Source organism: Carcharodon carcharias, chromosome 18 (assembly GCF_017639515.1).
Source record: "Carcharodon carcharias isolate sCarCar2 chromosome 18, sCarCar2.pri, whole genome shotgun sequence".
Taxonomy (NCBI): Eukaryota; Metazoa; Chordata; class Chondrichthyes; order Lamniformes; family Lamnidae; genus Carcharodon; species Carcharodon carcharias.
In genome coordinates this window covers 96,978,941-97,004,175 of record NC_054484.1, presented here as the reverse complement: position 1 = coordinate 97,004,175, position 25,235 = coordinate 96,978,941, and the positions used below count along the sequence as shown (strand labels likewise).

Here is a 25,235-nt window from a genome sequence, read left to right as displayed (position 1 = left end):
ATGAAATGAACAAATATTTTGCTTCTGTCTTCACTATAGAGGATGCAACAAGCATACCAGTAATAGCTGTAAATCAGGAGGTGGAAGGGAAAGGGGAGCTTGGTGAAATTATTATCACTAGGGAAGCAGTACTGAGCAAATTGATGGAGCTACGGGCTGACAAGTCCTGATGAACTATATCCTAGGGTCTTAAAAGAGATGGTTGATGAGGTAGTATATACATTGGTGTTAATTTTCCAAAATTTTCTAGATTCTGGAAAGTAGCAAATATAACCCCTCTTATTCAAGAAGGGAGGGAGGCAGAAAATTAGAGGCCAGTTAGCCTGATGTCTGTCATGGGGAAGGTGTTAGAATTGATCATTAAGGAGGTTACAGCTGGGCATTTAGAAAAACACAAGGTAATCAGGAAGAGTCAGCATGGTTTTGTGAAAGGGAAATCGTGTTTAACTGATTTATTGGGATTCTTTGAAGGAGTAACATGCACGGTGGATAAAGGGGAGCCTGCAGAGATACTGCATTTGGATTTTCAGAAGGCATTTGATAAGGTGCCACATCAAAGATTATTGTAGAAAATAGAAGCTCATGGTGTTGAGGATAACGTATTAGCATGAATAGAAGATTGGCTGGCTGGCAGAAAACCGAGTATGCATAAATGAGTCTTTTTCTGATTGGCAGGATGTGACGAGTGGGGTTCCGCATGGGGCCTCAACTTTTTACAATTTTTATATCAGTGATTTCGATGAGGGGTGTGAAAGCATGGTAGCTAAACTTGCAGATGACACAAAGATAGGTAGGGAAGTATGTTGTGAATAGGACATGAGATTGCAGATGGATATAGATAGGTTGAGTGAGTGGGCAAAAATCTGGCAGATGGCGTATAATGTGGAAAAATGTGAAGTTGTTCACTTTGTCAGAATAAAAAAATCAGAGTATTACTTAAAGGGAAAACAGCTGCAGAATTGAGGTGCAGAGGGATCTAGGTGTTCTAGTGGCATGAGTCACAGAAATTTAGTATGCAGGTACAGCAAGTAATTAGGAAGCCTAATGGAATGCTATCCTTTATTACAAGAGGAATTGAACATTAAGGATGTTATGCTTCAATTATACAGGGCATTGGTGAGACCACATCCTGAATGCTGTGTGCAGTTTTGGTTTCCTTATTTAAGGAGGGAGGTAAATGCATTGGAGGCAGTTCAGAGGAGGTTTACTAGATTAATACCTGGAATGAGCAGGTTGTCTTATGAGGAAAGGTGGACAGATTGGGCTTGTTTCCACTGGAGTTTAGAAGAGTAAGGGGTGACTTGATTGAAGTACATAAGATCCTGAACGATCTTGACAAGGTGGATGTGGAAAGGACGTTTCCTCTTGTGGGTGAGTTCAGAACTAGGGTGCACTGTTTTAAAATTAGGGGTCGTTCTTTTAGTACAGAGATGAGGAGAATTTTTTTGAGGGTTGAAAGACTTTGGAACATTGCCTCAGAAGGCAGTGGAAGTCAAGCTATTGAATATTTTTAAGGAGGAGATAGATTCTTGTTAGGCAAGGGAATCAAGGGTTATTGGGGGTTGACGGGAATGTGGAATTTGAAAGGCAAACAGATCAGCCAGAGGTTGGGGAGTAAAACCCATGCTGTTTGAAATAGCATCATGGATCTTTTCATTTTTGTTGCCTTTATTCCCATGGCCTACTCCTGCTCCTAATTTGTATGTTTGTATCTATTTTCCACACATCTGAGGGGGCAGAAGTTTAAATTCTCATCTGAAAGACAGCATTTCTGATGTTTGAATCCATTATAAAGGATGTAATAGTAGAGCATTTAGAAATGTATAATATAATCAAGCAGAGTCAGCATGGCTTCATGAAGGGGAAATCATGCCTGACAAATCTATTAGAATTCTTTGAGGAGGTAACAAGCAGGATAAATAAAGGGGAACCATTGGATGTAATATATTTGGATTTCCAAAAGGTGTTCGCTAAGGTACCACACATAAGGCTACTTAATAAGATAAGAGCCCGTGGTATTCGGGGGTACTATAATAGCATGGAAGGAGGATTGCCTAACTAATAGAAGACAGAGTTGGGATAAGGGGGGCATTTTCAGGATGGCAACCTGTAACTAGTGGAGTGCCTCAGGGATCACAATTGTTTACAATATATATTAAGGACTTGGATGAGAGAAATGAATGTACTATTGCCAAGTTTGCAGATGACACAAAAATAGGTGGGAAGGCAAGTGGTGAGGATGATACAAATAGTCAATAAAGGGATGTAGACGGGTTAAGTGAATGGGCAAAAACTTGGCAGATGGAATATAATGTGGGAAAGTATGAGGTTATGCACTTTGACAGGAGGGATAGAAGAGCTGAATATTATTTAAGTGGAGAAACACTGCAGAAAGCTGCAGCACAGTGGGATTTGGAGGTCTTCGTGCATGAATCCAAAAAAGCTAGCAGATGTTCAACAGGTAATAGGTAAGGCAAATGGAATGTTGGCTTTTATTTCAAAGGGACTGGAGTATAAAAAATAGAGAAGTCTTGCAAAACCTATACATGGCACTCGTTAGACCACACCTCTCTCCTTTTCTTTTCTCTCTCTCTCTCTCTCTCTCTCTCTCTCCTGTTCTTTTCTCTCTCTCCCTCTCTCCTCTTCGTCCCCTCTCCTTCTCTCCTCTTCGTCCCCTCTCCCTCTCTCCTCTTCGTCCCCCCTCTCCCTCTCTCCTCTTCGTCCCCCCTCTCCCTCTCTCCTCTTCGTCCCCCCCTCCCTCTCTCCTCTTCGTCCCCCCTCTCCCTCTCTCCTCTTCGTCCCCCCATCTCCCTCTCTCCTCTTCGTCCCCCCTCTCCCTCTCTCCTCTTCGTCCCCCCTCTCCCTCTCTCCTCTTCGTCCCCCCTCTCCCTCTCTCCTCTTCGTCCCCCCTCTCCCTCTCTCCTCCGTCCCCCCTCTCCCTCTCTCCTCCGTCCCCCCTCTCCCTCTCTCCTCTTCGTCCCCTCTCTCCCTCTCTCCTCTTCGTCCCCTCTCTCCCTCTCTCCTCTTCGTCCCCTCTCTCCCTCTCTCCTCTTCGTCCCCTCTCTCCCTCTCTCCTCTTCGTCCCCTCTCTCCCTCTCTCCTCTTCGTCCCCTCTCTCCCTCTCTCCTCTTCGTCCCCTCTCTCCCTCTCTCCTCTTCGTCCCCTCTCTCCCTCTCTCCTCTTCGTCCCCTCTCTCCCTCTCTCCTCTTCGTCCCCTCTCTCCCTCTCTCCTCTTCGTCCCCTCTCTCCCTCTCTCCTCTTCGTCCCCTCTCTCCCTCTCTCCTCTTCGTCCCCTCTCTCCCTCTCTCCTCTTCGTCCCCTCTCTCCCTCTCTCCTCTTCGTCCCCTCTCTCCCTCTCTCCTCTTCGTCCCCTCTCTCCCTCTCTCCTCTTCGTCCCCTCTCTCCCTCTCTCCTCTTCGTCCCCTCTCTCCCTCTCTCCTCTTCGTCCCCTCTCTCCCTCTCTCCTCTTCGTCCCCTCTCTCCCTCTCTCCTCTTCGTCCCCTCTCTCCCTCTCTCCTCTTCGTCCCCTCTCTCCCTCTCTCCTCTTCGTCCCCTCTCTCCCTCTCTCCTCTTCGTCCCCTCTCCCCCTCTCTCCTCTTCGTCCCCTCTCCCCCTCTCTCCTCTTCGTCCCCTCTCCCCCTCTCCCCCTCTCTCCTCTTCGTCCCCTCTCCCCCTCTCTCCTCTTCGTCCCCTCTCTCCTCTTCGTCCCCTCTCTCCTCTTCGTCCCCTCTCTCCTCTTCGTCCCCTCTCTCCTCTTCGTCCCCTCTCTCCTCTTCGTCCCCTCTCTCCTCTTCGTCCCCTCTCTCCTCTTCGTCCCCTCTCTCCTCTTCGTCCCCTCTCTCCTCTTCGTCCCCTCTCTCCTCTTCGTCCCCTCTCTCCTCTTCGTCCCCTCTCTCCTCTTCGTCCCCTCTCTCCTCTTCGTCCCCTCTCTCCTCTTCGTCCCCTCTCTCCTCTTCGTCCCCTCTCTCCTCTTCGTCCCCTCTCTCCTCTTCGTCCCCTCTCTCCTCTTCGTCCCCTCTCTCCTCTTCGTCCCCTCTCTCCTCTTCGTCCCCTCTCTCCTCTTCGTCCCCTCTCTCCTCTTCGTCCCCTCTCTCCTCTTCGTCCCCTCTCTCCTCTTCGTCCCCTCTCTCCTCTTCGTCCCCTCTCTCCTCTTCGTCCCCTCTCTCCTCTTCGTCCCCTCTCTCCTCTTCGTCCCCTCTCTCCTCTTCGTCCCCTCTCTCCTCTTCGTCCCCTCTCTCCTCTTCGTCCCCTCTCTCCTCTTCGTCCCCTCTCTCCCTCCTCTCTCATTTCTTCTCGCTCGTATGCTCTCGTTCCCCTACCCCTTTTTCTCCCCACCCCAAGCTAAGCCCTTCTGTTTCATGCCCACAGTTCTAAATCTGAGAGGAAAACTGCCCGCATGCCTTGTGATCTTGACTTGCATTGAGACTTTGATGTCTGTCAAGAAGGAAGAAAAAAACTTTTTTTTTCTTCATGGCATTGATATGAGCATCAGTTCGAAACTTCTCTCTTCCACCACCACTGCAAGGACTCATATGCACCAACAATTCAGATTTCCCTTGAAGGACCTAGCTCAGGCTGTGCAGACTCAGCACTGTAATCCTGAATTTGGAATACCCACCATCATATGCCACTGGTTAGCCCTTTGCTTTAATTAGTGGATAGAGTGCCCTCAATCCCTAGTGATTCACCTTACAACACAATACTTTTAGGAATACCTGGAACAGATACTCCCCCAAGTCCATCCCTTAAAGTACCATCCAATACATCATTAATGAAGACATTTCATAGAATGAGTTATGGTGAGCGTCTTTGCAACACTCTTTTGACAGTTGGGTTTGATGATTAACTGCCTCTCTCCTACAGGTTTTTGAGCTGGAGAAAAGCTTGGTTAAATCTTAGGTTTTAGTCAAGTACTTGCATAGCTTCCATCGCCTTCATGACTGCCATAGCCTTGGGAAGAGTGATTTTAAAAGTATTGCAAGTTCATAGAGCCTTAAACGTTCTACAACCTGGAATAAAGCTGCAACCTGCCCCGCATCATCATCATGAGAACAATAAAACTGTTCTTTTCTGATTGCTACACTGGCCTCCAAAATATTGATTATACATGTTGCAACAGGCTGAAGAAATAACTGGAAGGTAACCGATAGTTCATTCCTGGGTGGTTTTGGGGCTTGGTAGCTTCCTTGTAGGTAGAAGCCACAACTATGCTCTGGAATATTGAGGGTATGAAGGCTTCAAGTAGATCTCTCTGCCTCAAAAGGGCAGCTGAAATGCAAGTTAGTAATTCTCCCTCTTCTCCCACCCCTCCTCATAATGTGGGCTCAATCATTGTATTGGCATATTTCTGATCGTTTCTGCATACTTTATAACTTCCATGCTGGTTGGATGGAGTGACTTGACAAGATCAAAGAATGATGGTTTTAATTATCCAACTCACCAGTTGGTTTGCAGACACTATTCTGGCACTGAATATTGCATAAATATTACGCACATCTTAGCTCGGTGTCAAAGGGGGGGCAAATGCATAATATACCAGACATGCCAAATAACTTTGAAGCTTGTGCTAAGAGCATGTGACCTTAATCTGCAGTTTGTGGTAACTATTGATTATAAAATGTTTGTGTATAACAATGCATTAAAATGTGACACTGGTTTATTTTTTCTTTTCAATTTGTTTATTTACAGGTAAATCAGGGTGAAATAAATCAAACAAAAATGCCGCTGTTCAAATCACACAAAAGTCCAGCAGACATTGTCAAAAATCTCAAAGAGAACATGGCGATGCTGGAAAAGCAGGATATTTCAGACAAAAAGGCTGAAAAGGTATCTAATGGTGCTTGAAAAGGTGTTGTCATGTGGGAGTAATCTTGTTCAACGCATGAGTGAAAAAAGCGTAGCATTGAGTGTAGTTGAAAGCTGACAAAATAAATTTTCCAGGCTTTTGTCATGTCATAATCAAAGTGCCAATGTTCTATAATTGATTAATTAATTATGCTTTTATGTCAGATTTTAAAATATTTTGTTTGGCTTCTATGGAAGGAAAGAACTTGCATTATATAGTATCTTTCAGCTGATGAGTTGCTTCAGAGATGCAAGCAAACGAAGCAGCCATTCTGTGCACAGCAGAGTGATAAATGACCAGTTATTCTGTTTTGGTGATGTTCACTTAGGAATAACTGGTATACCAGGAAAACTCCCCTTTTTGGAGTAGTGCCATAAGATCTTTTATGTTCAGCTGAACAGGCAATCTCAGTTTAAAGACCTATTTCAGAGGTTGAATCACTGACAATAGAACAGCCCCCCAGTGCTGCACAGATTATATGCTCAGCTCCTGAGGCAGGATTGGAAAACGTTCCCTTCTGAATGGCAGATGAGAGTCCGACGACTGAGCCTGGCTCATGGTTGTTGAAGTGCAATTACTTGGATGTTCTTCAAGGCTCAAAGAAATGCAAATGTTTTGAAATTCAGCTGTATGAATACTAATGACAGTTATTTTAATGATACACTAATTCATTTATTTAAATGGGCTAAAAGTTAAAATAAATGAGCAAAATATTTGCATAAGCACATGTTGAGAATTCGTATGCACAGTGCAGTCAAGAGACTGGATGAGAGCTGCACTTTTAAAACATGAACATGTGATAGAAGGATTGTAAGTCCTTTAACCATGATTTCTTAGTTTGGTGTCAGCTATGTATTATTGCTGACATCTTTGTGGTCAGTTCATTTTTTTTAAAAGCAACTACACCTTAATAGGCATAATATGCTTAGGGATTGCATCTGCAAAATGCTTCTCAAATTTGTTTCTTCATAAATTGTCATGGAACAGGGCATGTTATTGAATTGTAACAGATAGTTACTGTATAGTTAAGAATGTTTCTCCGTACGTTCCAGAGGAGAAACAGCCAGTCCTTTTAACACAGAAGTGCTCCCGTACAAAATATAAGCTTGCACAGCGAGATATATTGCTCTTTGTGGGTATTAATCTTTGCAGCCTCTTTAAATTGGTGAGCATATTTGATTTCAATCATTTTGACCTGTATCACTGATGTAGTACATATTTATTTCGATGCTCAGCCTGGTTTTGTGCACGTTTTTAGTAGATTTTAGAGTATTTGGGAATATTATTGAATGATTTTACCTGTGCACAAGTTTGTAAGCTTTTAGGTAAACTATGGTTACATGACTGTGATGTAAGTAAAATACTTGAAGGAAGCACTGTGCAGTGCTTGTTTTTATATGTCAGCTTGGTGCAGTTGATGGCACTTTTGCCACTTTGGCCAGAAGATTGTGGGTTCAAGCTTCACTCAACCTCTGTTTCTCACCCTGAAGAGAAAATCCAGCCCTTCATCTTTATATCATTCCATCCCTTTATTATTACTAGTATTATTATTAAAAATAGATTTGTCAAGATAATCCAGCAGTTACCTCGCTCTTTCACATCCTTAAAGTACTGTCTTTTCCAAGTTCTTCTTCTTCAAAGATTTCACTGAGCGTCTCGCCTCCTATGCTGTCAAGTGGATTGTCCTGCAGATCAATATATCTGTTAATAGGTAGAAGAGGTTTAATTCATTCATCTTATTTGACATTGGCTTTTATATATGTTGAAATCCTGAGGGGACTTGACAGGGTGGATGTTTGAAGAGATGGTTCCCCCTGTGGAAGAGACAAGAACTAGGTGACACAGTTTAAAAATAAGAGGCCTTCCGTTTAAGATCGAAGTGAGGAGAATTTTTTTTCTGAGGGTCATGAAAATTCTCTGCCCCCAGATAGTGGTGGAGGCAGGGTCAGTGAATATTTTTAAGGCAGATTTCAGTAGATTCTTTACTAACAAGGAAGTCAAAGGATATAGAGGGTTTGCAGGAAAATGGAGTTGATGCCAAAATCAGATCAACCGTGATCTTGTCAAGTGGCGGAGTAGGTTCAAAGAGTTGATTGGCCTACCCCTGCTCCTATTCTGTATGTATGTTCAGCACCTTTTAAGCTAACATTGACAGGAGGTGCTACCTGCCAGATAGCACCTTTTCTGAACTTAGATGTTAAATTGAGGTCCCCCTGATCTGGTGGTGGTTAAAGAATCCATTCGCATTACTGTTTGTGGGACCTTGTGTACAAAATGACTGGCTTGTTTATCCATATAGCAATACAGTATAATGCAACTTATTATGTAAGATGTGGCTGGGGAAATTTATGACACACTGAAATGCTACAGCGGTTGTTATTTGTAAAAGATACTAGTAAGTTTTGTCTTACTTGCTATTCCCCCAAAATTGTGTGTGAACAAGTTTGTGTTGCAAAAGAATGTCTAAAGTTGATGAATATGGTAAATTGGCACAAAGATTACACATCAGATTTCTGTTAAACTAGTAACCAATTATTTCTCTCATTTGAGATATTAGACACATAATTCCATTTTTATTATTTGCATGTTTCATTGATGTGTGTATGGATAAATGCTTAAAAGACCTGATCAAGTTTTTATTACATGAAAATTGAGTATTTTTAAAAATTCCTCCAGTGACATTTCTGAGATTGACTGCTAAGATTCTATTCCTTTTCCATGAAAGCAGTGGTTTTGGTCCTTGTATATAGTACTTTGAGACCGGTGTATCAACAGACCGAATGCTAGGATGTGAATTCAATCCTACAACTGATCATGTATTGAGTTCCTGATCTCAACTGGGCTGTCAGGAGGAGGGGCTTCTTTAGAGAGAGAATAAAGGAAAGATTGACTGAACTTGTATAGCTTCCAGCAGTTGGTTCAAGAGCAATATTTGAAAGACAGCTTGACATAGACCTCTCAATCTGGTATTTTGCTCGAGAAATTGTGCTTAGATCAGAGAACTTAAAATGGTGAAGAAACTTTATTTTCAAAAAAGTTGGGTGGTGCAGGAGATGGAGTAATAGAAAATTTTGATTATATATAATCTGTTCACATTTTGATGTTAAGGAGCGTGTCTTGGACTGGTATATTTCTACCCCTTTTAAATTGAAAGTCTCCTGGCCATTGGTGAGCTTTCCTTCAATCTGCTTTTGCTGCTGGGATTTTTATGCTGATTCTATGGTATGCGTTAAGGTGGGGCAACAATTTTTCTGGATCATTTAACTGCTGTTAAAATGAATGTAACTTCAAGAGCGTAAATTAAGCAAAAGAAGGATGGGTGCAGTTAGCTGATAGTTCCTTTCTAGGACTGCTGATGTGAATGAATTAACTAAATTGGCAGAAGAGAGTTAGTGGCTTTTTATTAATGACTTCTATAATTCTACAGAATAAAAGGAAAAAGTGTTTTGCAGTCTATCAGTATGCAAAAATTATATAGAGAAAATTAATTGAAATGTGAAATTTGTCATTCTTAGAATGTAGCCCTCAAGTTCGAAACAAGTAAGATATTGCAGATGCTGGAAATCAAATAAAAACAGAATACTGGAAATAATCAGGTGTGGCATTATCTATGGAGAGAGAAACAGAGTTAATGTTTCAGGTTGATATCCTTTCTAACTCCACAGATGCAAGACAATATCATTGGAGGCGGAAGTTGGGGGGGTGGTGGGGGGAGAAAATTTTAACACAGCAATGGATCAGGTATAACAGAAACAGAATTACCTGGAAAAACTCAGCAGGTCTGGCAGCATCGGCAGAGAAGAAAAGAGTTGACATTTCGAGTCCTCATGACCCTTCAAGAGAACTGGGTGATTCCGAGGAGAGGGGTGAAATATAAGCTGGTTTAAGGTTGGGGGGGTGGTGGTTGGGAGAGAAGTGGAGGAGGGTGGTGTGGTTGTAGGGACAAGCAAGCAGTGATAGAAGCAGATAATCAAAAGATGTCACAGACAAAAGAACAAAAGAACACAGAGGTGTTGAAGTTGGTGATATTATCTAAACGAATGTGCTAATTAAGAATGGATGGTAGGGCACGCAAGGTACAGCTCTAGTGGGGGTGGGGGGCATAAAAGATTTAAAAATAATTGAAATAGGTGGGAAAAGAAAAATCTATATAAATTATTGGAAAAAACAAAAGGAAGGGGGAAGAAACAGAAAGGGGGTGGGGATGGAGGAGGGAGTTCAAGATCTAAAGTTGTTGAATTCAGTATTCAGTCTGGAAGGCTGTAAAGTGCCTAGTTGGAAGATGAGGTGCTGTTCCTCCAGTTTGCGTTGGGCTTCACTGGAACAATGCAGCAAGCCAAGGACAGACATGCGGGCAAGAGAGCAGGGTGGAGTGTTAAAATGGCAAGCGACAGGGAAGTTTGGGTCAGTCTTGCGGACAGACCACAGGTGTTCTGCAAAGCGGTTGCCCAGTTTACGTTTGGCCTCTCCAATGTAGAGGAGACCGCATTGGGAGCAATGAATGCAGTAGACTAAGTTGTGGGAAATGCAAGTGAAATGCTGCTTCACTTGAAAGGAGTGTTTGGGCCCTTGGATGGTGAGGAGAGAGGAAGTGAAGGGGCAGGTGTTGCATCTTTTGTGTGGGCATAGGGAGGTGCCATAGGTGGGGGTTGAGGAGTAGGGGGTGATGGAGGAGTGGACCAGGGTGTCCCAGAGGGAACGATCCCTACGGAATGCTGCCGGGGGTGGGTGAAGGGAAGATGTGTTTGGTGGTGGCATCATGCTGGAGTTGGCGGAAATGGCGGAGGATGATCCTTTGAATGCGGAGGCTGGTGGGGTGATAAGTGAGGACAAGGGACACCCTATCATGTTTCTGGGAGGGAGGAGAAGGCGTGAGGGCGGATGCATGGGAGATGGGCCGGACACGGTTGAGGGCCCTGTCAACGACCGTGGGTGGAAAACCTCGGTTAAGGAAGAAGGAGGACATGTCAGAGGAACTGTTTTTGAAGGAGGCATCGTCAGAACAGATGCGACGGAGGCGAAGGAACTGAGAGAATGGGATGGAGTCCTTACAGGAAGCGGGGTGTGAGGAGCTGTAATCATTGATTTCATTGCTATGGTATGTTTCCAACAGATTTGACCATGTAAACTGAAATTAAAGGATTTGTTTGTGAATGCCAGAATACAGCAGCCTGAAAAAAACAATAGATTGCAGAAAGGCTTGTGGCTGGATTCAATTTGAAATGTAATGTAGTTTAAAAACTGCTTTTCAAAAAAATAAATCCTCTGCTTCAAAGTTATCTTGTAGATGGCAGGTATTTTTATTGGGGACCTGCATATAAAATCACAATGATTTGTGACCACATGTGTCCTAAATTAAGTAGAAACTGGCTTGCACTAAGTTAATGAAGTCAGCATACCATTTGTCGACAAAATATGAAGCGAGCCCTAAGTTGCGAGAGCACTTGATAAGATTTGCATTTATTTTTTTTTTAAGAACTAAATTAAACTATTCAGCTTTCTAATTTGAGACTGGGTGAATGGAGAAAAAATAATGGCAAGCAAATTTTATCTCCTGGACAAAGTTGATGGCTCACATTGCTGCTCCATAGATAATTTTTCACCACTTTAAGTATATGATCAACACCGGAATCAGAGTAATATGATAATTGGCCATATATATCCTTGAAGCTATTCTGATTTTGAGAAAAGAGAACGAGCTAGAGTTGATAGAAATTACACCAGAAGCTTAAAATCATGCATGTAGGTTGCTAGAAGAGAAAATTTTCTGTAAAAAGAATGGAGAATGGGAACGACTATAAAAGGCGGGTGAGTGGAAATCATTGCACTTGAGTAAAGTGTTTCAGTTAAGTCTGAAAACGGGTTGCTGAAGGTACAATATTACACTTTGTTTCTACGTTATGTTTGGTGGCTAGAAGCTTCAATGCAAAAACTTGGAAATGCTTTCCTAACTCACGGGGGTCCAGCAAATGAAAATTAATTACTCTAACTGTACCCCCAACTAGTCTCTGTGTACTTTTTCGTGAATAAAGAGGGCTGCAAAGTCTGAAAGGGGATTTTGTATTTGCTGAGTATTGATAAAACTGTTTACAATGTGTATGTGGCTCAGAACAGCATGTGACACATGCTTACCTTGCATGTGTGGAATATGGGATTCATGAAACTGCACTCTTTTTAACAATACTGTCTAAAGATGATGGCTTGATCTATTAACCAATGATGCTGCATATTGAGTTGTTGATGTCATTTGGTTATTGAAGGGTTTTCTAAGCATGGCTGAATGCCTTTTTATTCAATGCTTTTACATTGTATCAGTTAATGTTCTCCTCCCACCCTCATCTCATGCAGGTGCTGACTACTGGGATGCAGTTGAAAAAGTACTGGTAACTTTCCCAAGCAACCATCCTTTCTGTGGACTTGGACGCAGTGATGAGAATCTCTGAATCCAGTCCCCTCCTGATGTGTGTACTTCCAGCAAGTTTGCTAGATGATAATCCTAGTCAGGACATTTTCCCCTGTCACCCCCTTTCCCTCCACATAGCTTAGGTTAACTAAATCACTTCAATTTCACAGTTTGAAAATGACACACAACTTGGAAATGTAATAAACAGTGAGGAGGATAATAGCAGACTTCATGAAGAAATAGATTGGTGAAATGGACAGGGATATATGGCAGATTAAATTAATGAAGAGAAATGCAAAGTTGCAGGAACAGAAAGACCTGGGGAGTCACATACACAAATCTTTGAAGGCAGCAGGGAAAGTTGATATAGTCATTTAAAAAAATAGCCTACAGGATGTTAGGCTTTATAAATAGAGGCATAGATTGCAAAAGCAAAGTTATGCTAAACCTTTGTAAAATACTAATCAAACCTCTGGGTTATTGTGTTCACTTCTGGACATCATACTTTATGAAGGATTTCAAAGCCTTGGTGAGGGTGCAGAGGAGATTTACGAGAATGGTACCGGGGTGAAGGACTTCAGTTACATGAAAAGATTAGAGCAGCAGAGATTGTTCTCCTTAGAACAGAAATGTTGGAGGGGAGAATTGATAGAGGTGTTCAAAATTATGGAAAATTTTGTTAGTGTACAAAGGGAGAAAGTGTTTCTATTGATGGCCGGTAACCAGGGGGCGCAGATTTGAGATACTTGGCAAAACAGTTGGAGGGGAGCTGACAGCATTGTTTATATAATGGATTATGATGATCTACAATGCAATGCGGGAAAGGGTAGGGGAAGCAGATTTGGTAATAACCCTGCATTTCTTTTGAAAGTTATGAGGAAAGAGCAGTGATGTGGGAATAATTGGATGGCTCTTTCAGGGAGTTGGCACAGGCATGATTGTGGAATGGCCTCCCCTGCTATGTGATTCTATGAATTGTCTCTGAATTAAAACTGCACAGTCTGGGATTAAGTGTGGTTAAAGACATAGCCATTTGGTCAGTAGAGGAAACCATGCCTAAGGTATGGGTGCAGTTAACAATGTCTCACTGCAGAGCAGCAACCATACTGTTGAGAGTTCTGACAGGCTGGATGTTGTCAGCATATGTTTTCAAGTTGATCCTGTATTTGCGCATAGTGTTGGCGAAAGACAGAACATAGATAAGGAATATGGAACCTTGGGCACCCTAGAGCAAACTGTGTAGACACAGAAGAAAAAGTCATTGTAGGAGACGAGCTGGCTATGTTGGGATAGATAGGATGGAAGTGACAAGCCCTGTGGATCCACAGTGGTGGATCACTGGTGGTGGAGGAAGATGAACGAGTCAACTACGTCAGAAGGTTTGGGAAAAGTAACATGTCACTGTCACAAGGATATTGTTAGTGACTTGGAATAAGGTAGTCTCAGTAATGGTGGAATGGAAACCAAATGAGGGGATTTAAACCAGTCAAAGTTGGTGACTCATTTCAACAATCTTGAAGAGGAAAGGCAAGTAAGAAATGATTTGGATATCAGGATTGAGTTTTTTGGTGAGGGTTCATTACAATTGCTTTGAAAAGAGGAAAGCTGAGGTTGGGGAAATGAATAGTGGAGACAGTGGCCTTAAAAGGGGAGAAGTAGGGGGAAAATCAATGACAGAAGGATTGACCCAGCAATTTGGTGCAAAATAATCAATGAACTCCTCCCATCTGGCATCAGATAAGGAAGGAAGGGCAGGCGAGGGAAATCTTAAGGATGCAATTTGTAATGAAGAGAAGCTTAGGTTGTCTTTATCTGATTCTTGAGTTTTGTATTAACGTGACAGCAGAGGGGGAGAGCCAATAATGTCACAAAGGTTGGTAAATGGCAGAGGTCAGAGGATGTGAGCGATCTGGTGGCCACAAGGACATTGAAAGCTGAAGCAAGGCAGCTTTTTAGTGGAGTGATGGAATTGGCAATGTTGTGGTGGGACAGATGACAGGAAGTTGGACATTGGAGATGGTGCCAGTTAGATGGTTGGGTGTATGTAATTTCCCTCCCCCATAACAAATGGTGAGAATACAGAGATTGGAGACAGGCAGGAAATTGCAGTTTTTGAGAAGGAAGCAAGAAAGTAATTGAAGATGGCCTTGTCAATGAAACATCATGCAATGGTTTAATCTGGTTGGGGTGGGGAAATTGAGTCAGGGTGGTAAAATCAGGGAGATATAATTTGGCTCTCTGAACATCTTGTGTTTAAAAAAAATGTTGCCCAAAAGTTCATCTTCAAATTTTCAGAATGGCATATGAAGGAAGAGTGGTGATAGTGGGGGAAGGAGAGTAAGAATTTGTAGGGTGAAGACTGAAGATGAGTCATTCTATCTACAGGCTAGAGGAGGAGAACGGAAAAGAGATTTAAGCAGAAAATTGCCAGAGGCCTTGGGAGGGTGGTACAGTAATGAGCCAAGATAGTGGTTTGGGCATAGAAAGTTTATCTGGGTGGGGTAGGCTCAGTAATGAGAGAGAATGAAATATTACAGATGCTGTACAAAGGGTGTGTGTTAGTTCATGTGTTAGTTGGTATGTTTTTTTTAAAAGACAGTTTACCTATGGATTTCTCAGTGCTTTTGTTTAGTTTCTGATATCAGACATCTGGTTAGCAAAGGATCTGGTGCTGGTTCAAATGTAATTAGATCATGGTACTTGTGATACAAGCAACACCAATTAGTTTATTTTATAATTGAATCTTTTAATTGTAGTGGGAACTTTTTCCACGTACTTTTCAGCTGTAATATTGCAGCAAAACAAAACCGAAGGGAGGTTGGTCAGCTTTATATCGTAAACCTAAAATACCTTCTGTTTTGGGTGTGTCTCATCTCTTCAATGTTCTTTGCATACTCTTGTTTAAAATAGCGTGTGTGTGCATAATCTCACAGTCATTTACATCTGCTTGATAGAACATTGGTACAGAATAAATAAATGTTAGGTGCCACGGGAAGCTGACTGCTAATTAATTCCAAATGATAGCAAGAATGTTCAGTAACTTTGGGGAAGTGAGAATGAGGAGCAAGATGGTTGACAACCTATATTAAACCTTCATGTTTGAAACTTTGAATATGCTCAAGTCTAAGCAATAGAACTAGATGCACTACACCCTTATTAAAATGTAATCTATAGCGTTCCATGGTTTCCTCCCTTTATAACCATAGGGTGACCACTGACTGAACTCAAGAATACTAAACACTCTTTTCCTCCATCACCAACCCCTGTGCACATGTACACGCCAGGCCTTAAACCAGCTTTTGTTTTATCATTATACTATTAGACACTTATTCTAAAGAGGAAAAACAATTTTGTTTTGCTTTATGCAGTAATCGAGCGCTTGATTTAGACATGCAGCTCATGAACTTTTTAATGGATAGAGCACAAAGATGGGAATTGCAGACACATTGGCAAGGATTTCACCAGCAGAGGTATGAAGCAACCAGATGATGTGGAGCAGCTGGTGCTGGTGACAGCTGCACCATGACTGGTGCCATTGAGTGGATGGCTGTTATATAACACTAGGATGGGTGGGGTGCGGATTACAGGTACAGACAGACCCCTGGTTTCCTTACCTGACCATGTAACTGTCACTTATCAGTACAAACCTGAAAACAGTGGGATTCAGCAAGAGTCCCATTTGGTCAGCATCCAGACAGCACAGTTAACCCTTTCTTATTGTTCTCAAAGGGAATGGCCAGTTTCTCTTTGGTTGGGTGGCCATTTGGAATTGCCCAGTCTCTGATTTCATTGATTAATATCAGTATAATTTAAAATAATTTATATTGATTGGCAAGTGCCTGCAAATAAAGATCCTAATAAAGCATTGTTTCTGCAAACCACAGAATTCTTTTGTATCTTGCACGCAACAATATCTTGCATGCAACAATTTAGGCAGTGTCCCCACTTATTCATTCGCACTGGTACAAGGACTAATGCCAAAGTGAATACACTGTAGATTTCAAATCACTGTTTGAGTATTGCCAGCATCTTACAGGAAAGAAACTTAGGAGCAGGTTAATGTCAGGCAACCTGCCCTGTGATTGTTTCACAGATATCAACAACAACTACTTTCATTTACATAGTGCCTTATGTAGAAAATCATCCCAAAGTGTTTCACCCAGACAAAATGAAAAAAATGCCATTTATTACATGTTAGAATAGTGGCCTAAAGCTTTGTTAAAGAAGTGAGTTACTTAAAGGATCACCAGGGAGGTGGAAAGGCAGGATTGATTTCCAGAGCATCAGCCTGAACAACTAAAGGCATGATCTCCCTCCACCCTTCACCCACCCTAATCATGGGGTGAAGAAAGGAGGATGCATGTACAATTTAAATTTTGAGGAATGGAATGTCCAGGTAGGGGTCCTATACAGCTGCATGAGATTGTAAAGTTTAGGAGGGTGAAGGCTTTAGATTCCTAGGGCATTGGGATCTGTTCTGGGGGAGGTGGGACATGTACAGGCTAGATGAATTGCAGAAGTCCTTGCTGTTGGGTTGACAGCACTGTGGGGAAGGTTTAAATTAATCTGGCAGGCAGTGGGTTCAGAATATGGTCCCCTCTACATTGGGGAGACAAAACACATTTGGGTGACCACTTTGCAGAGCACCTTTGCTCAGTCCACAAACATGATCCTAAGCTTCCGGTTGGTCGCCGTTTTAATTCAACAGTTTGCTCTCATGCTCACATTTCTGTCCTCTGCCTTCTGCAGTGTTCCAGTGAAACTCGGCGCAAACTCGAGGAACAGCACCTTGTCTTCCAACTAGGCACTTCACAGCCTCCTGGACTCAACATTGAGTTCAACAATTTCAGACCATGAATTCTGTCTCCATTTTGATTTTTCTTTTTGCCAGGTGCCTGTTTGAATCTTGTGTATTGAAATGTTTATTTAAATTATTTATTCTCTCCCACCCTCTACCCTCTCCATCCTTCCCTTTCATTATTCCCTCCCTTTCCCCTATTGACAGCATAAAACCCTTCACATTTCTACCTTCCTTCAGCTCACATTCGACTCTACATTTACTCTATTTCTCCACAGATGTTGCTGGACATGCTGATTATTCCCAGCTGTCTTTTATTTTTGAGTTTCCAGTGACTGATGAGATTTCAAGTTTTAAGACTTTTATTGTAACAAGCAACCTAAAAGCAAATTGATTAAATGCTATTTAATAGACAACTTATGCTTTTAAACCCAGAAAAGAGCCCCCATGTGACTTTTAACACATCCAAAAATCCCATGCCACAGTTATACTTTTAGTTGTCCCTTAGGTGATTACTTCATTCTCCTGGAACCAATCCAAAGCTATTCTGCACCCCTAATGGCCGGCTTCCTTTTTCCTTTCCTAACTGGGCAATTTCTAATCCCGGAATTGACTTGCATTGAGTGTTAAACTGGAGGTCCCTTCTCTCTAGCCCAGGCTAGGTGAATATTCCTGTTTCCTTTAAATCCTAACAAACTTGGTCTCTTCAATCTAAGTGGAAGCTCCCACTCTCATTCTTCGTGGTGAAAAATAGGGTCAGCATATTCTCTGCTTTGTGTGTAGGACTAACTGCCTCTCTCTCCTTATTTCTGCCCCTCAGATGACTGCAGACTCATTTGGGCCTGTAAGATTCAGCAATGTCTTAGGAAATCTTTTAACCAGATACTGCAAGGCTTGCTATAGATTCTTCCCTTCCCAAAGCCCATCTCCATGGCAATGGGTATCACCATAGGCCTCGTATCCAGGTAGAAATGGCAATTAGTTATCCTCTAGATCCCCACTTCATTTTAACTTGGAATTAAATAGTTTTAAAGTATAAACATTTACAAAATCTGACATTCCTAACACCTCCCCCAGAGACCTGGAGACTACAGACCACCCACAGTTAATTAGTACAGATGCTGTTGCCGTTGTCCACAGGTGTAAACATCTTGCACCTTCTCAGCAAGTCTCTCAGCATGGGCACCTCTTGTCCTCATAACCACCAAGCTACCCAGGTATGTTAAAAACAAAAAAACTGCGGATGCTGGAAATCCAAAACAAAAACAGAATTACCTGGAAAAACTCAGCAGGTCTGGCAGCATCGGCGGAGAAGAAAAGAGTTGACATTTCGAGTCCTCATGACCCTTCGAGGGTCATGAGGACTCGAAACGTCAACTCTTTTCTTCTCCGCCGATGCTGCCAGACCTGCTGAGTTTTTCCAGGTAATTCTGTTTTTGTTTTACCCAGGTATGTTGTTGGGCAGAAGTCAGCAGGCCACATGACTCCCTTCGTTCTTCCATTTTACCCTAAATTGTAAGGGTTTGGTGCAAGAGAACTCAAGGATTGTAAATGCTAAACCTTGTGCAAAAAAAATTATAATGATAAACCCAGTAACTACAAGTCAGTTAGTTTAACCCCTGTCAAGGGAAAGTTTCTCGTAACTATAATTCAGGACAAAATAAACCGTCACTTGGATCAATGTGGATTAGTTAAGGAAAGCCAACGCTGACTTGTTAATGGCAGACTGTTTAACTACCTTGCCTGAGTCTATTGATGAGGTAAGAGTCGATGATGGTAATGTGGTTGATGTGGTGTACAAGGGCTTCCAAAAGGTGTTTCTTAAAGTACCACACAATAAGCCTGCAAACAAACTTGAAGCTCATGGAGTAAAAGGAGCAGTGTAGCATAGATACGAAATTAGCCAAAGGAGCAGCTGTGAAGGATTGTTTTTTGGATTGGTTGTACATGGGTTGGTACTATATATATTTATATATGACTTGGACCTTATGTCAAAATTTGCACATGGTACAAAACTTAGAAGTGAGGAGGATAAAATGGGTGGGCATGTGGCAAATGAAATTTAATGCAGAGAAGTGCAGTGTGATACATATTGTGAGAATGATCAAGGTGATACAATATTAGAAGGGGGTGCAGAAGTAGAAAAACCTGGGAGTACATGTTGACAAATCATTGAACATTGCAGGGCAAGTTGAGAAAGTGGTTAGAAAGGTGCACAAGGTCTGGGCTTTATAAATAGAGGCATAGAGTACAAAAGAAAGCAAGTTACAATAAACCTTCATACCACAACTGCAGTATTATCAAATTCTGCGTACCACACTTTAGAAAGGGTGTGAAGGCTTTAGGGAGGATAAAGTAAAGTTTTACAATAATGGTGCTTGGAATAAGGAACTTCAATAACATGGATAGATTGGAGAAGTTGGGGCTATTTTCTTTAGAGCAGAGAAGATTGAGAGGAGATTTATTGGAGGTACTCAAAATCAGGAGGTTTAGACAGAGAAATTGTTCCTATTGGTGGGTCAAGAACCAGAAGAGACAGATTTAAGGTGATTGGCAAAAGAACCAAAGATGATTTAAGGATTTTCTTTATGCAACGAGTGCTTACAACCTGGAATGCACTGTTTGAAAGGGTGGTGGAGGCAAATTCGATCTTGACTTCCGAAGAGAAATTAGAAAAATAGAGAAATGAAAAAAATTGCAGGGCTATGGGGAACGCAAAGGGGTGTGGGATTACCAGGATTGCTCTTGCTGAGAGCTGGCATGGACTCGATGGGTGAATTGCCTCCTCCTGTGCAGTATAAGATTCCAGGAGAGACAAGGCTAGGAAGGGATATGGAGAAAAAAAAATGAAATTTTAAAAAGGGACTGAGCCAATGTATATCAGTAAGGATGAATGATAGTTTATCAGGACTTGCAGCAGGGTATGGTGCAAGAAGTAGATTTTAGGATGAACTGCCATTTACTAGGGATTGGGAAGCCAGCCAGGAGAGCATTGGTACAGTCAAGTCCAAAGTTGATGCTTGCATGGATGATGGTTCTAGCAGTAGATGGGTGATACGGAGATTAAGTGGGCAAGCTTTGTACTAGGTAACATGGAGTATGCTTAAAAAATACAATAATAATTTCTTGTGGCAGTGTTACATTTTCAGCATTATGACAATATGAATAATCCCTCCTCTTCAAGCAAATTCCCCTACCTTTCAAAACTCCTGGTCCTCAAAATATCCAACCTTGCAAATTACCACCCAACCCTCAAATTTCCTTTCCAAACATTGACTTTTCACAAATTTGTGCTCATTTTATCCACAACTCCACATTTGAATCTCTAAATCAGATAGCATAACACTGAAACGGTTCCAACTAAAGAACTTAGGAATTGAATAGGATGCATACGTTCTGAACATTTGGCTGACAGTAGTTAGAATGGGGTTGGTGGCAAGAGTATAGAATTTGTGGCAGGGGCCAAGGCAGCTGGCTTCAGCCTTGATATTTAGCTGAAAGGAGTTGAACCTCATCCAAGTTTGGGATATCAGAGGAGCATATAGAAGCAGAGGATGTGTGGAGGAAAGGTGGTGAGCGGTCGAGCTGGGGGAGCCTGAGTAAGTACGTGGAAGCTGACCACATAGCCATAAATGTTGCAGCCATCCACATGTGGATGAGGAAGATTGGGGCTGCGAGGCAAAAGATGTGAAGGGCTCTGGAGGAGCAAGGAGAAGCCATGGGTGGAGATGCAGTGGCTACGATTTGATTGGTAGGAATGGAACCTAGTGTGGGCAGTTCTACTGAGCTGAATCTCTAAAGAAAGGTATTGGAGTGTGATGATGTGGTTAATCATGACAAAAACTGCAGTTAGGTTCAGGTGGGATAAAGCAGCATGGTGTGCATCTTTAGTTGGAACCATTTCAGTGCTATGCTATCTGATTTAGAGATTCAAACGTGGAGTTGTGGATAAAATGAGCACAAATTTGTGAAAAGTCAATGTTTGGGAAGGAAATTTGTGGGTTGGGTGGTAGTTTGCAAGGTTGGATATTTTGAGAACCAGGAGTTTTGAAAGGTAGGGGACTTTGCTTGAAGAGGAGGGATTATTCATATTGTCATAATGCTGAAAATGTAACACTGACACAAGAAATTATTATTGTATTTTTTTAAGCATTACTATCTAGATTTAATTGCTGTACAAGACCACCTCTTTGGCCAATTTTGTCCTGCGAATTGATTGTTTTGTTTCCTGCAAAACCACTTGCCCACCACTCCTTGCTTCTGTAATATGTAGAGAATTAAAGGGTTTACATTTTTTTGTCAAAGAGGATGGTGCAAATGTCAAGTGGATAGCTTAAATCGGTACAAAACAGTGGTCTGGTGTACGTAAACCGTTGCAATTTTTTTGCATGCCATGTGCACAATTCCTCACATCCTTTTTAAACTGGCCAATTCTCCTATGGAATGAGGAGGGTGCTTGCCTTTTTACATGGTGACAAGGCATTACAAGTAGATTTTTTTTGTGGCACCTGGCAAGGGCTTTGAACAGTGATTAGATGCTTTTGCCCAATTAAAAGTTGCATCTTTCCACACTATTTCTATGGCGTTGACAAAGGCTTGACAGCAAACCACTTTTCCCAGCTCAGATGATGAGGGTATCTCATAAAGTAAATGTATTTCCAGTACAATACATCAATTCTTGAGGAGTGTTGACACTATGGTGTCAATAATGGAATTAACTTGGAAGTAATGCTTATTGCACTAAATTTTGTGATAAATTAGCCACTTCAGTTCATGATTTTATTGGTTTATTTTCTGAAATGAACCATACAACTGCACGTGTTGCAATAGATGCATCACCAGAGAGTTTTCTCCGCCAGTTTACTATTTTAATGTTTTTATTGATTTTTGACCCACGATCTCCATTCAGATTTTACTGGCTTTACTCTTCTTCCCTAGCTATACCTTGAAGACCAACTTAATTTATCTTTACCTTTCTCCTATATCTTTAGGCCTCCGAAGAAGTGTCAAAATGCCTGCTAACCATGAAGGAGATACTATGTGGTACCAATGATAAGGAGCCTCAGACTGAAACAGTTGCACAGTTGGCGCAGGAACTCTATAATAGCGGATTGCTGATATCATTAATTGCACACTTGCAACTGATAGACTTTGAGGTGAGTAATCCTAGATCAGTGTATTTTGTCCCTGTGATAATAACTATGCTGTAATTAAAGAACTGTTTCAGGTAGCTAAACTTTAAAAGGCAGTCTGTTGTTTTGTCTGATGTTTCAGGATAAAATAACCTACAGTTTTCATTGTTTTAGGCATTTACTCAAGATGGAAGGGAAAATGCTTAAAATTTAAGTTCCTATTTAGGAGGTCTCAGTTTAGATTGCAGGGCCTGGGGTTTAAAACCAGTGAGTTTTTTCCACCTGTTCTGTCTGAGTGTAACTTGTTTATAAGACTCCAGATGTAGTTTGCTACAATTAAGATACAATAAGTATTCTTTGAAGCAAAAGAAGAATGTTGCTGCTCTTGCAGAAGTTTGTTTCATATTTTATTATCCAACACACTCCAGTTACTTTGTTACTTCTGAAATTGATAGCCCGAATCGCCAGATTATTTATCTGGAAATTTGCAGCTCCAGTATCTATGTTATCATGTGCACATTGTTCATTGTACTGACTACTTCCTGTGCAGTTTGATCATCTTGACCTTCCACAGGCTTGTGCCCTCAAATGGAAAGATAAAAAAAAATATGTGGACATTAGGGGATATTTTGGATATGTTTGGGGCACCTTCTTCCTTTTGGGCTTGTACTGTCAAATCATTCCAGTTTATAGATCTTTATTGAACAGTATTAGTTTTTTTGTTTAAGTAGAGTTTTGGTTTCCTAAGAAACCCAAGCATATCTTGAGACTTTTGAAGATAAGTTTGAGATCGTTGTCAACTCCAGTTTGCTTCTAGATTGTAAATGAAGCCCCTGGACATAATCAACAGTCAGGCCTGAGGCCTTTGCAAACTGAATAATTTTTGGCACCTTAAAGTGGCAGATTGCCCAGGTGAAGGCAGGAGCACTTCTAATGTAAAGTTTCTTTACAAATGGGGGAAATTCAGATATTTATTCCAAATGGCAAATAGAGACCTTTTTCAGTTTGTGAATATTGAGCACTCCCTTTTGTATAGCATAGCACATATAAAGCTCTCCCTCCATATAGAACAATCCTCAACTATGATAATGTGACTTTTCCATCTCTCAATCTAACTGTTAATTGTATATCAACACTTTAGTTATAAGCAGGTGGGAGGAATTAGTCACTTGAGCACGTATGAAAAGACGCCTATTGAAACTGTAGTGTGATTGAGTTAGAAAATATATGCTTGTAAGTTTCACTTTAAATATATGTAAGACTGAGTAAAGATTGGCTTTGGTACTATCTTTCACCCACTGGCTTTCTGGAAACTAATGATCCTTTAGGTCTGGGGGAGAGAGTAAGGTGGGATGAATTATGGTATGAACAGTTTTGTGCCATAGAAGAATAATCCAGTTTCTGGTGAATGTGATTTTCATTGTAACTTGGGTTCCTTTTAAAGCTGGCAGAAAAGAAAATTTAATTTCATTGTTGTGCAACACATTTCAGCTCATGCCTCCAGAAGTAAAATTACATAGTTATAACCCACTGATTCATTCCAATATTATTTTACATATACACTTTGATTTTATATCTGTACAGAAGAAGTGAATTTGCATCCTATTTTTGCACCTGTTCTGAACCTGAAGTTTGTGTTTCTTTTTGCAACGCTTTAGGGATGAAAATTTAACAAGTTGCTGTCGTCTTGGAGTGGCTCAAGACTGGAGAATACCCTGCTGCACTGCAGTCATTTTGTTTGCTTCAGTTCCCAAAATAGAATTTGAGGACCTAAACAATGGGGCTTCTTAAACCCAATCTAACTTGGGCTGCTTTTGCTTGTCTGCAGGGAAATAAGACAAGGAAGGTGGTCCTCTGTCTTTACTTGCACACATTTCTGCTGAGACTATCTTAGTGGGATTAGAATTTGCAGAAATGGAGAATTTAGGAGATAACCTGAAACTAGTGGAGATGCACAATTTTTTTTACTTGTAAAATTAATGTAGGATTCATCCATTTAGGCTAAACATTTAAGAGGTCCAGAAACATTTAAACACGCTAACCCAGGAACATATATAGGAATAGTTTGATTGTTTCAATCTCTGTCTCAAGTTGATCATTCTAGCAGAGAATGGAGTTGAGAGAGCTAGACAAGAACTGTAGAGTAATGCATACACAGGATTTATACTGGCAGTCATGAACCAAATTTAACAAATGCATATAAGTGAAATTAGTGATCTGTAAGAGAGGGCTTTTTGACAGAAAAATGTAATGCAGTATCCATAATACAATGCATTATATTATGTTTTCTCTTCCAATTAGGGCCAATAACTAGGCTTCAGCATTGACTTCAGTTAGCAGACCAGCCAGATTGTAGAACAGAGTGAACTGTTGTTGGCTTCAACTAACAGACCAATAAAAGTAAAATATAGACAGGTATTTTTTATATGGCAAGTATAAAACTTTCTTTGAACAGGAAATATTTCCTGTCATATGATGATGGAAGGCAATATTTTCTTCTCTCGCCCTTTATTTTAATGTCCATAGCCAAGTAATATTTCATTTGAATTAATTTTAAACAGTGTCATGAAAACTATTTGCTAGCATGTGACTGAACATAACTTAAGAAATAGGAGCACTCAGTAGACCATTCAACCCTTGTTTTGCTGAATGTAAGTTGGATTGTCCCCTGTTTTGTACCATGTAAAGCAAAGTGCATCTTTCTGCTGCACTTTCATCTTTAGAACTGTTAACACTCCAGTACAAAAGTTAATTGTTTTAATTTAGATGATCCTGAGGTCACTTAAAGGCTAACACTTCTTCGAAACATCCTGTGGACGAGAGGTTATTGTTCCTCTATAAATTGAATCTAAAAGCCCGGAAAAATTCCCTCACCAAAACCTTTCCTGCCCACACCCGCCCCCGCCCTCAAAAAATTGTCAAACTTGCCAGTTTAGGACTTTATTGAGCACTTTGTAAATGAGTGGCACCAGATATTTAATAAGGCAGACTACATGGAAAAATGCTTCCTGCACCTCAGAATAGAAAGTTCCAAGAGGGATAGAATAAAACCTAGCA

At 41.3% G+C, this 25,235-nt stretch overlaps 1 protein-coding gene across 6 annotated transcripts in view; it reads left to right on the top strand.

The window, feature by feature from the left end:
- Nucleotides 1-25,235, top strand: part of cab39l (calcium binding protein 39-like) — an 83,928-nt gene that overhangs the window by 14,804 nt on the left and 43,889 nt on the right. For 3 of the 6 annotated variants that reach the window (XM_041211218.1, XM_041211219.1, XM_041211217.1), the window contains 2 exons: nucleotides 5,689-5,826; nucleotides 22,038-22,202. In XM_041211218.1, coding sequence (XP_041067152.1) covers nucleotides 5,719-5,826; nucleotides 22,038-22,202 — 273 coding nt within the window. In that variant the 5' untranslated portion in view covers nucleotides 5,689-5,718. Of the gene's footprint in view, nucleotides 1-1,316; nucleotides 1,372-4,862; nucleotides 5,140-5,688; nucleotides 5,827-22,037; nucleotides 22,203-25,235 lie in introns of those variants that run through there. The other 3 variants (XM_041211216.1, XM_041211220.1, XM_041211222.1) reach the window with 3 other exon arrangements.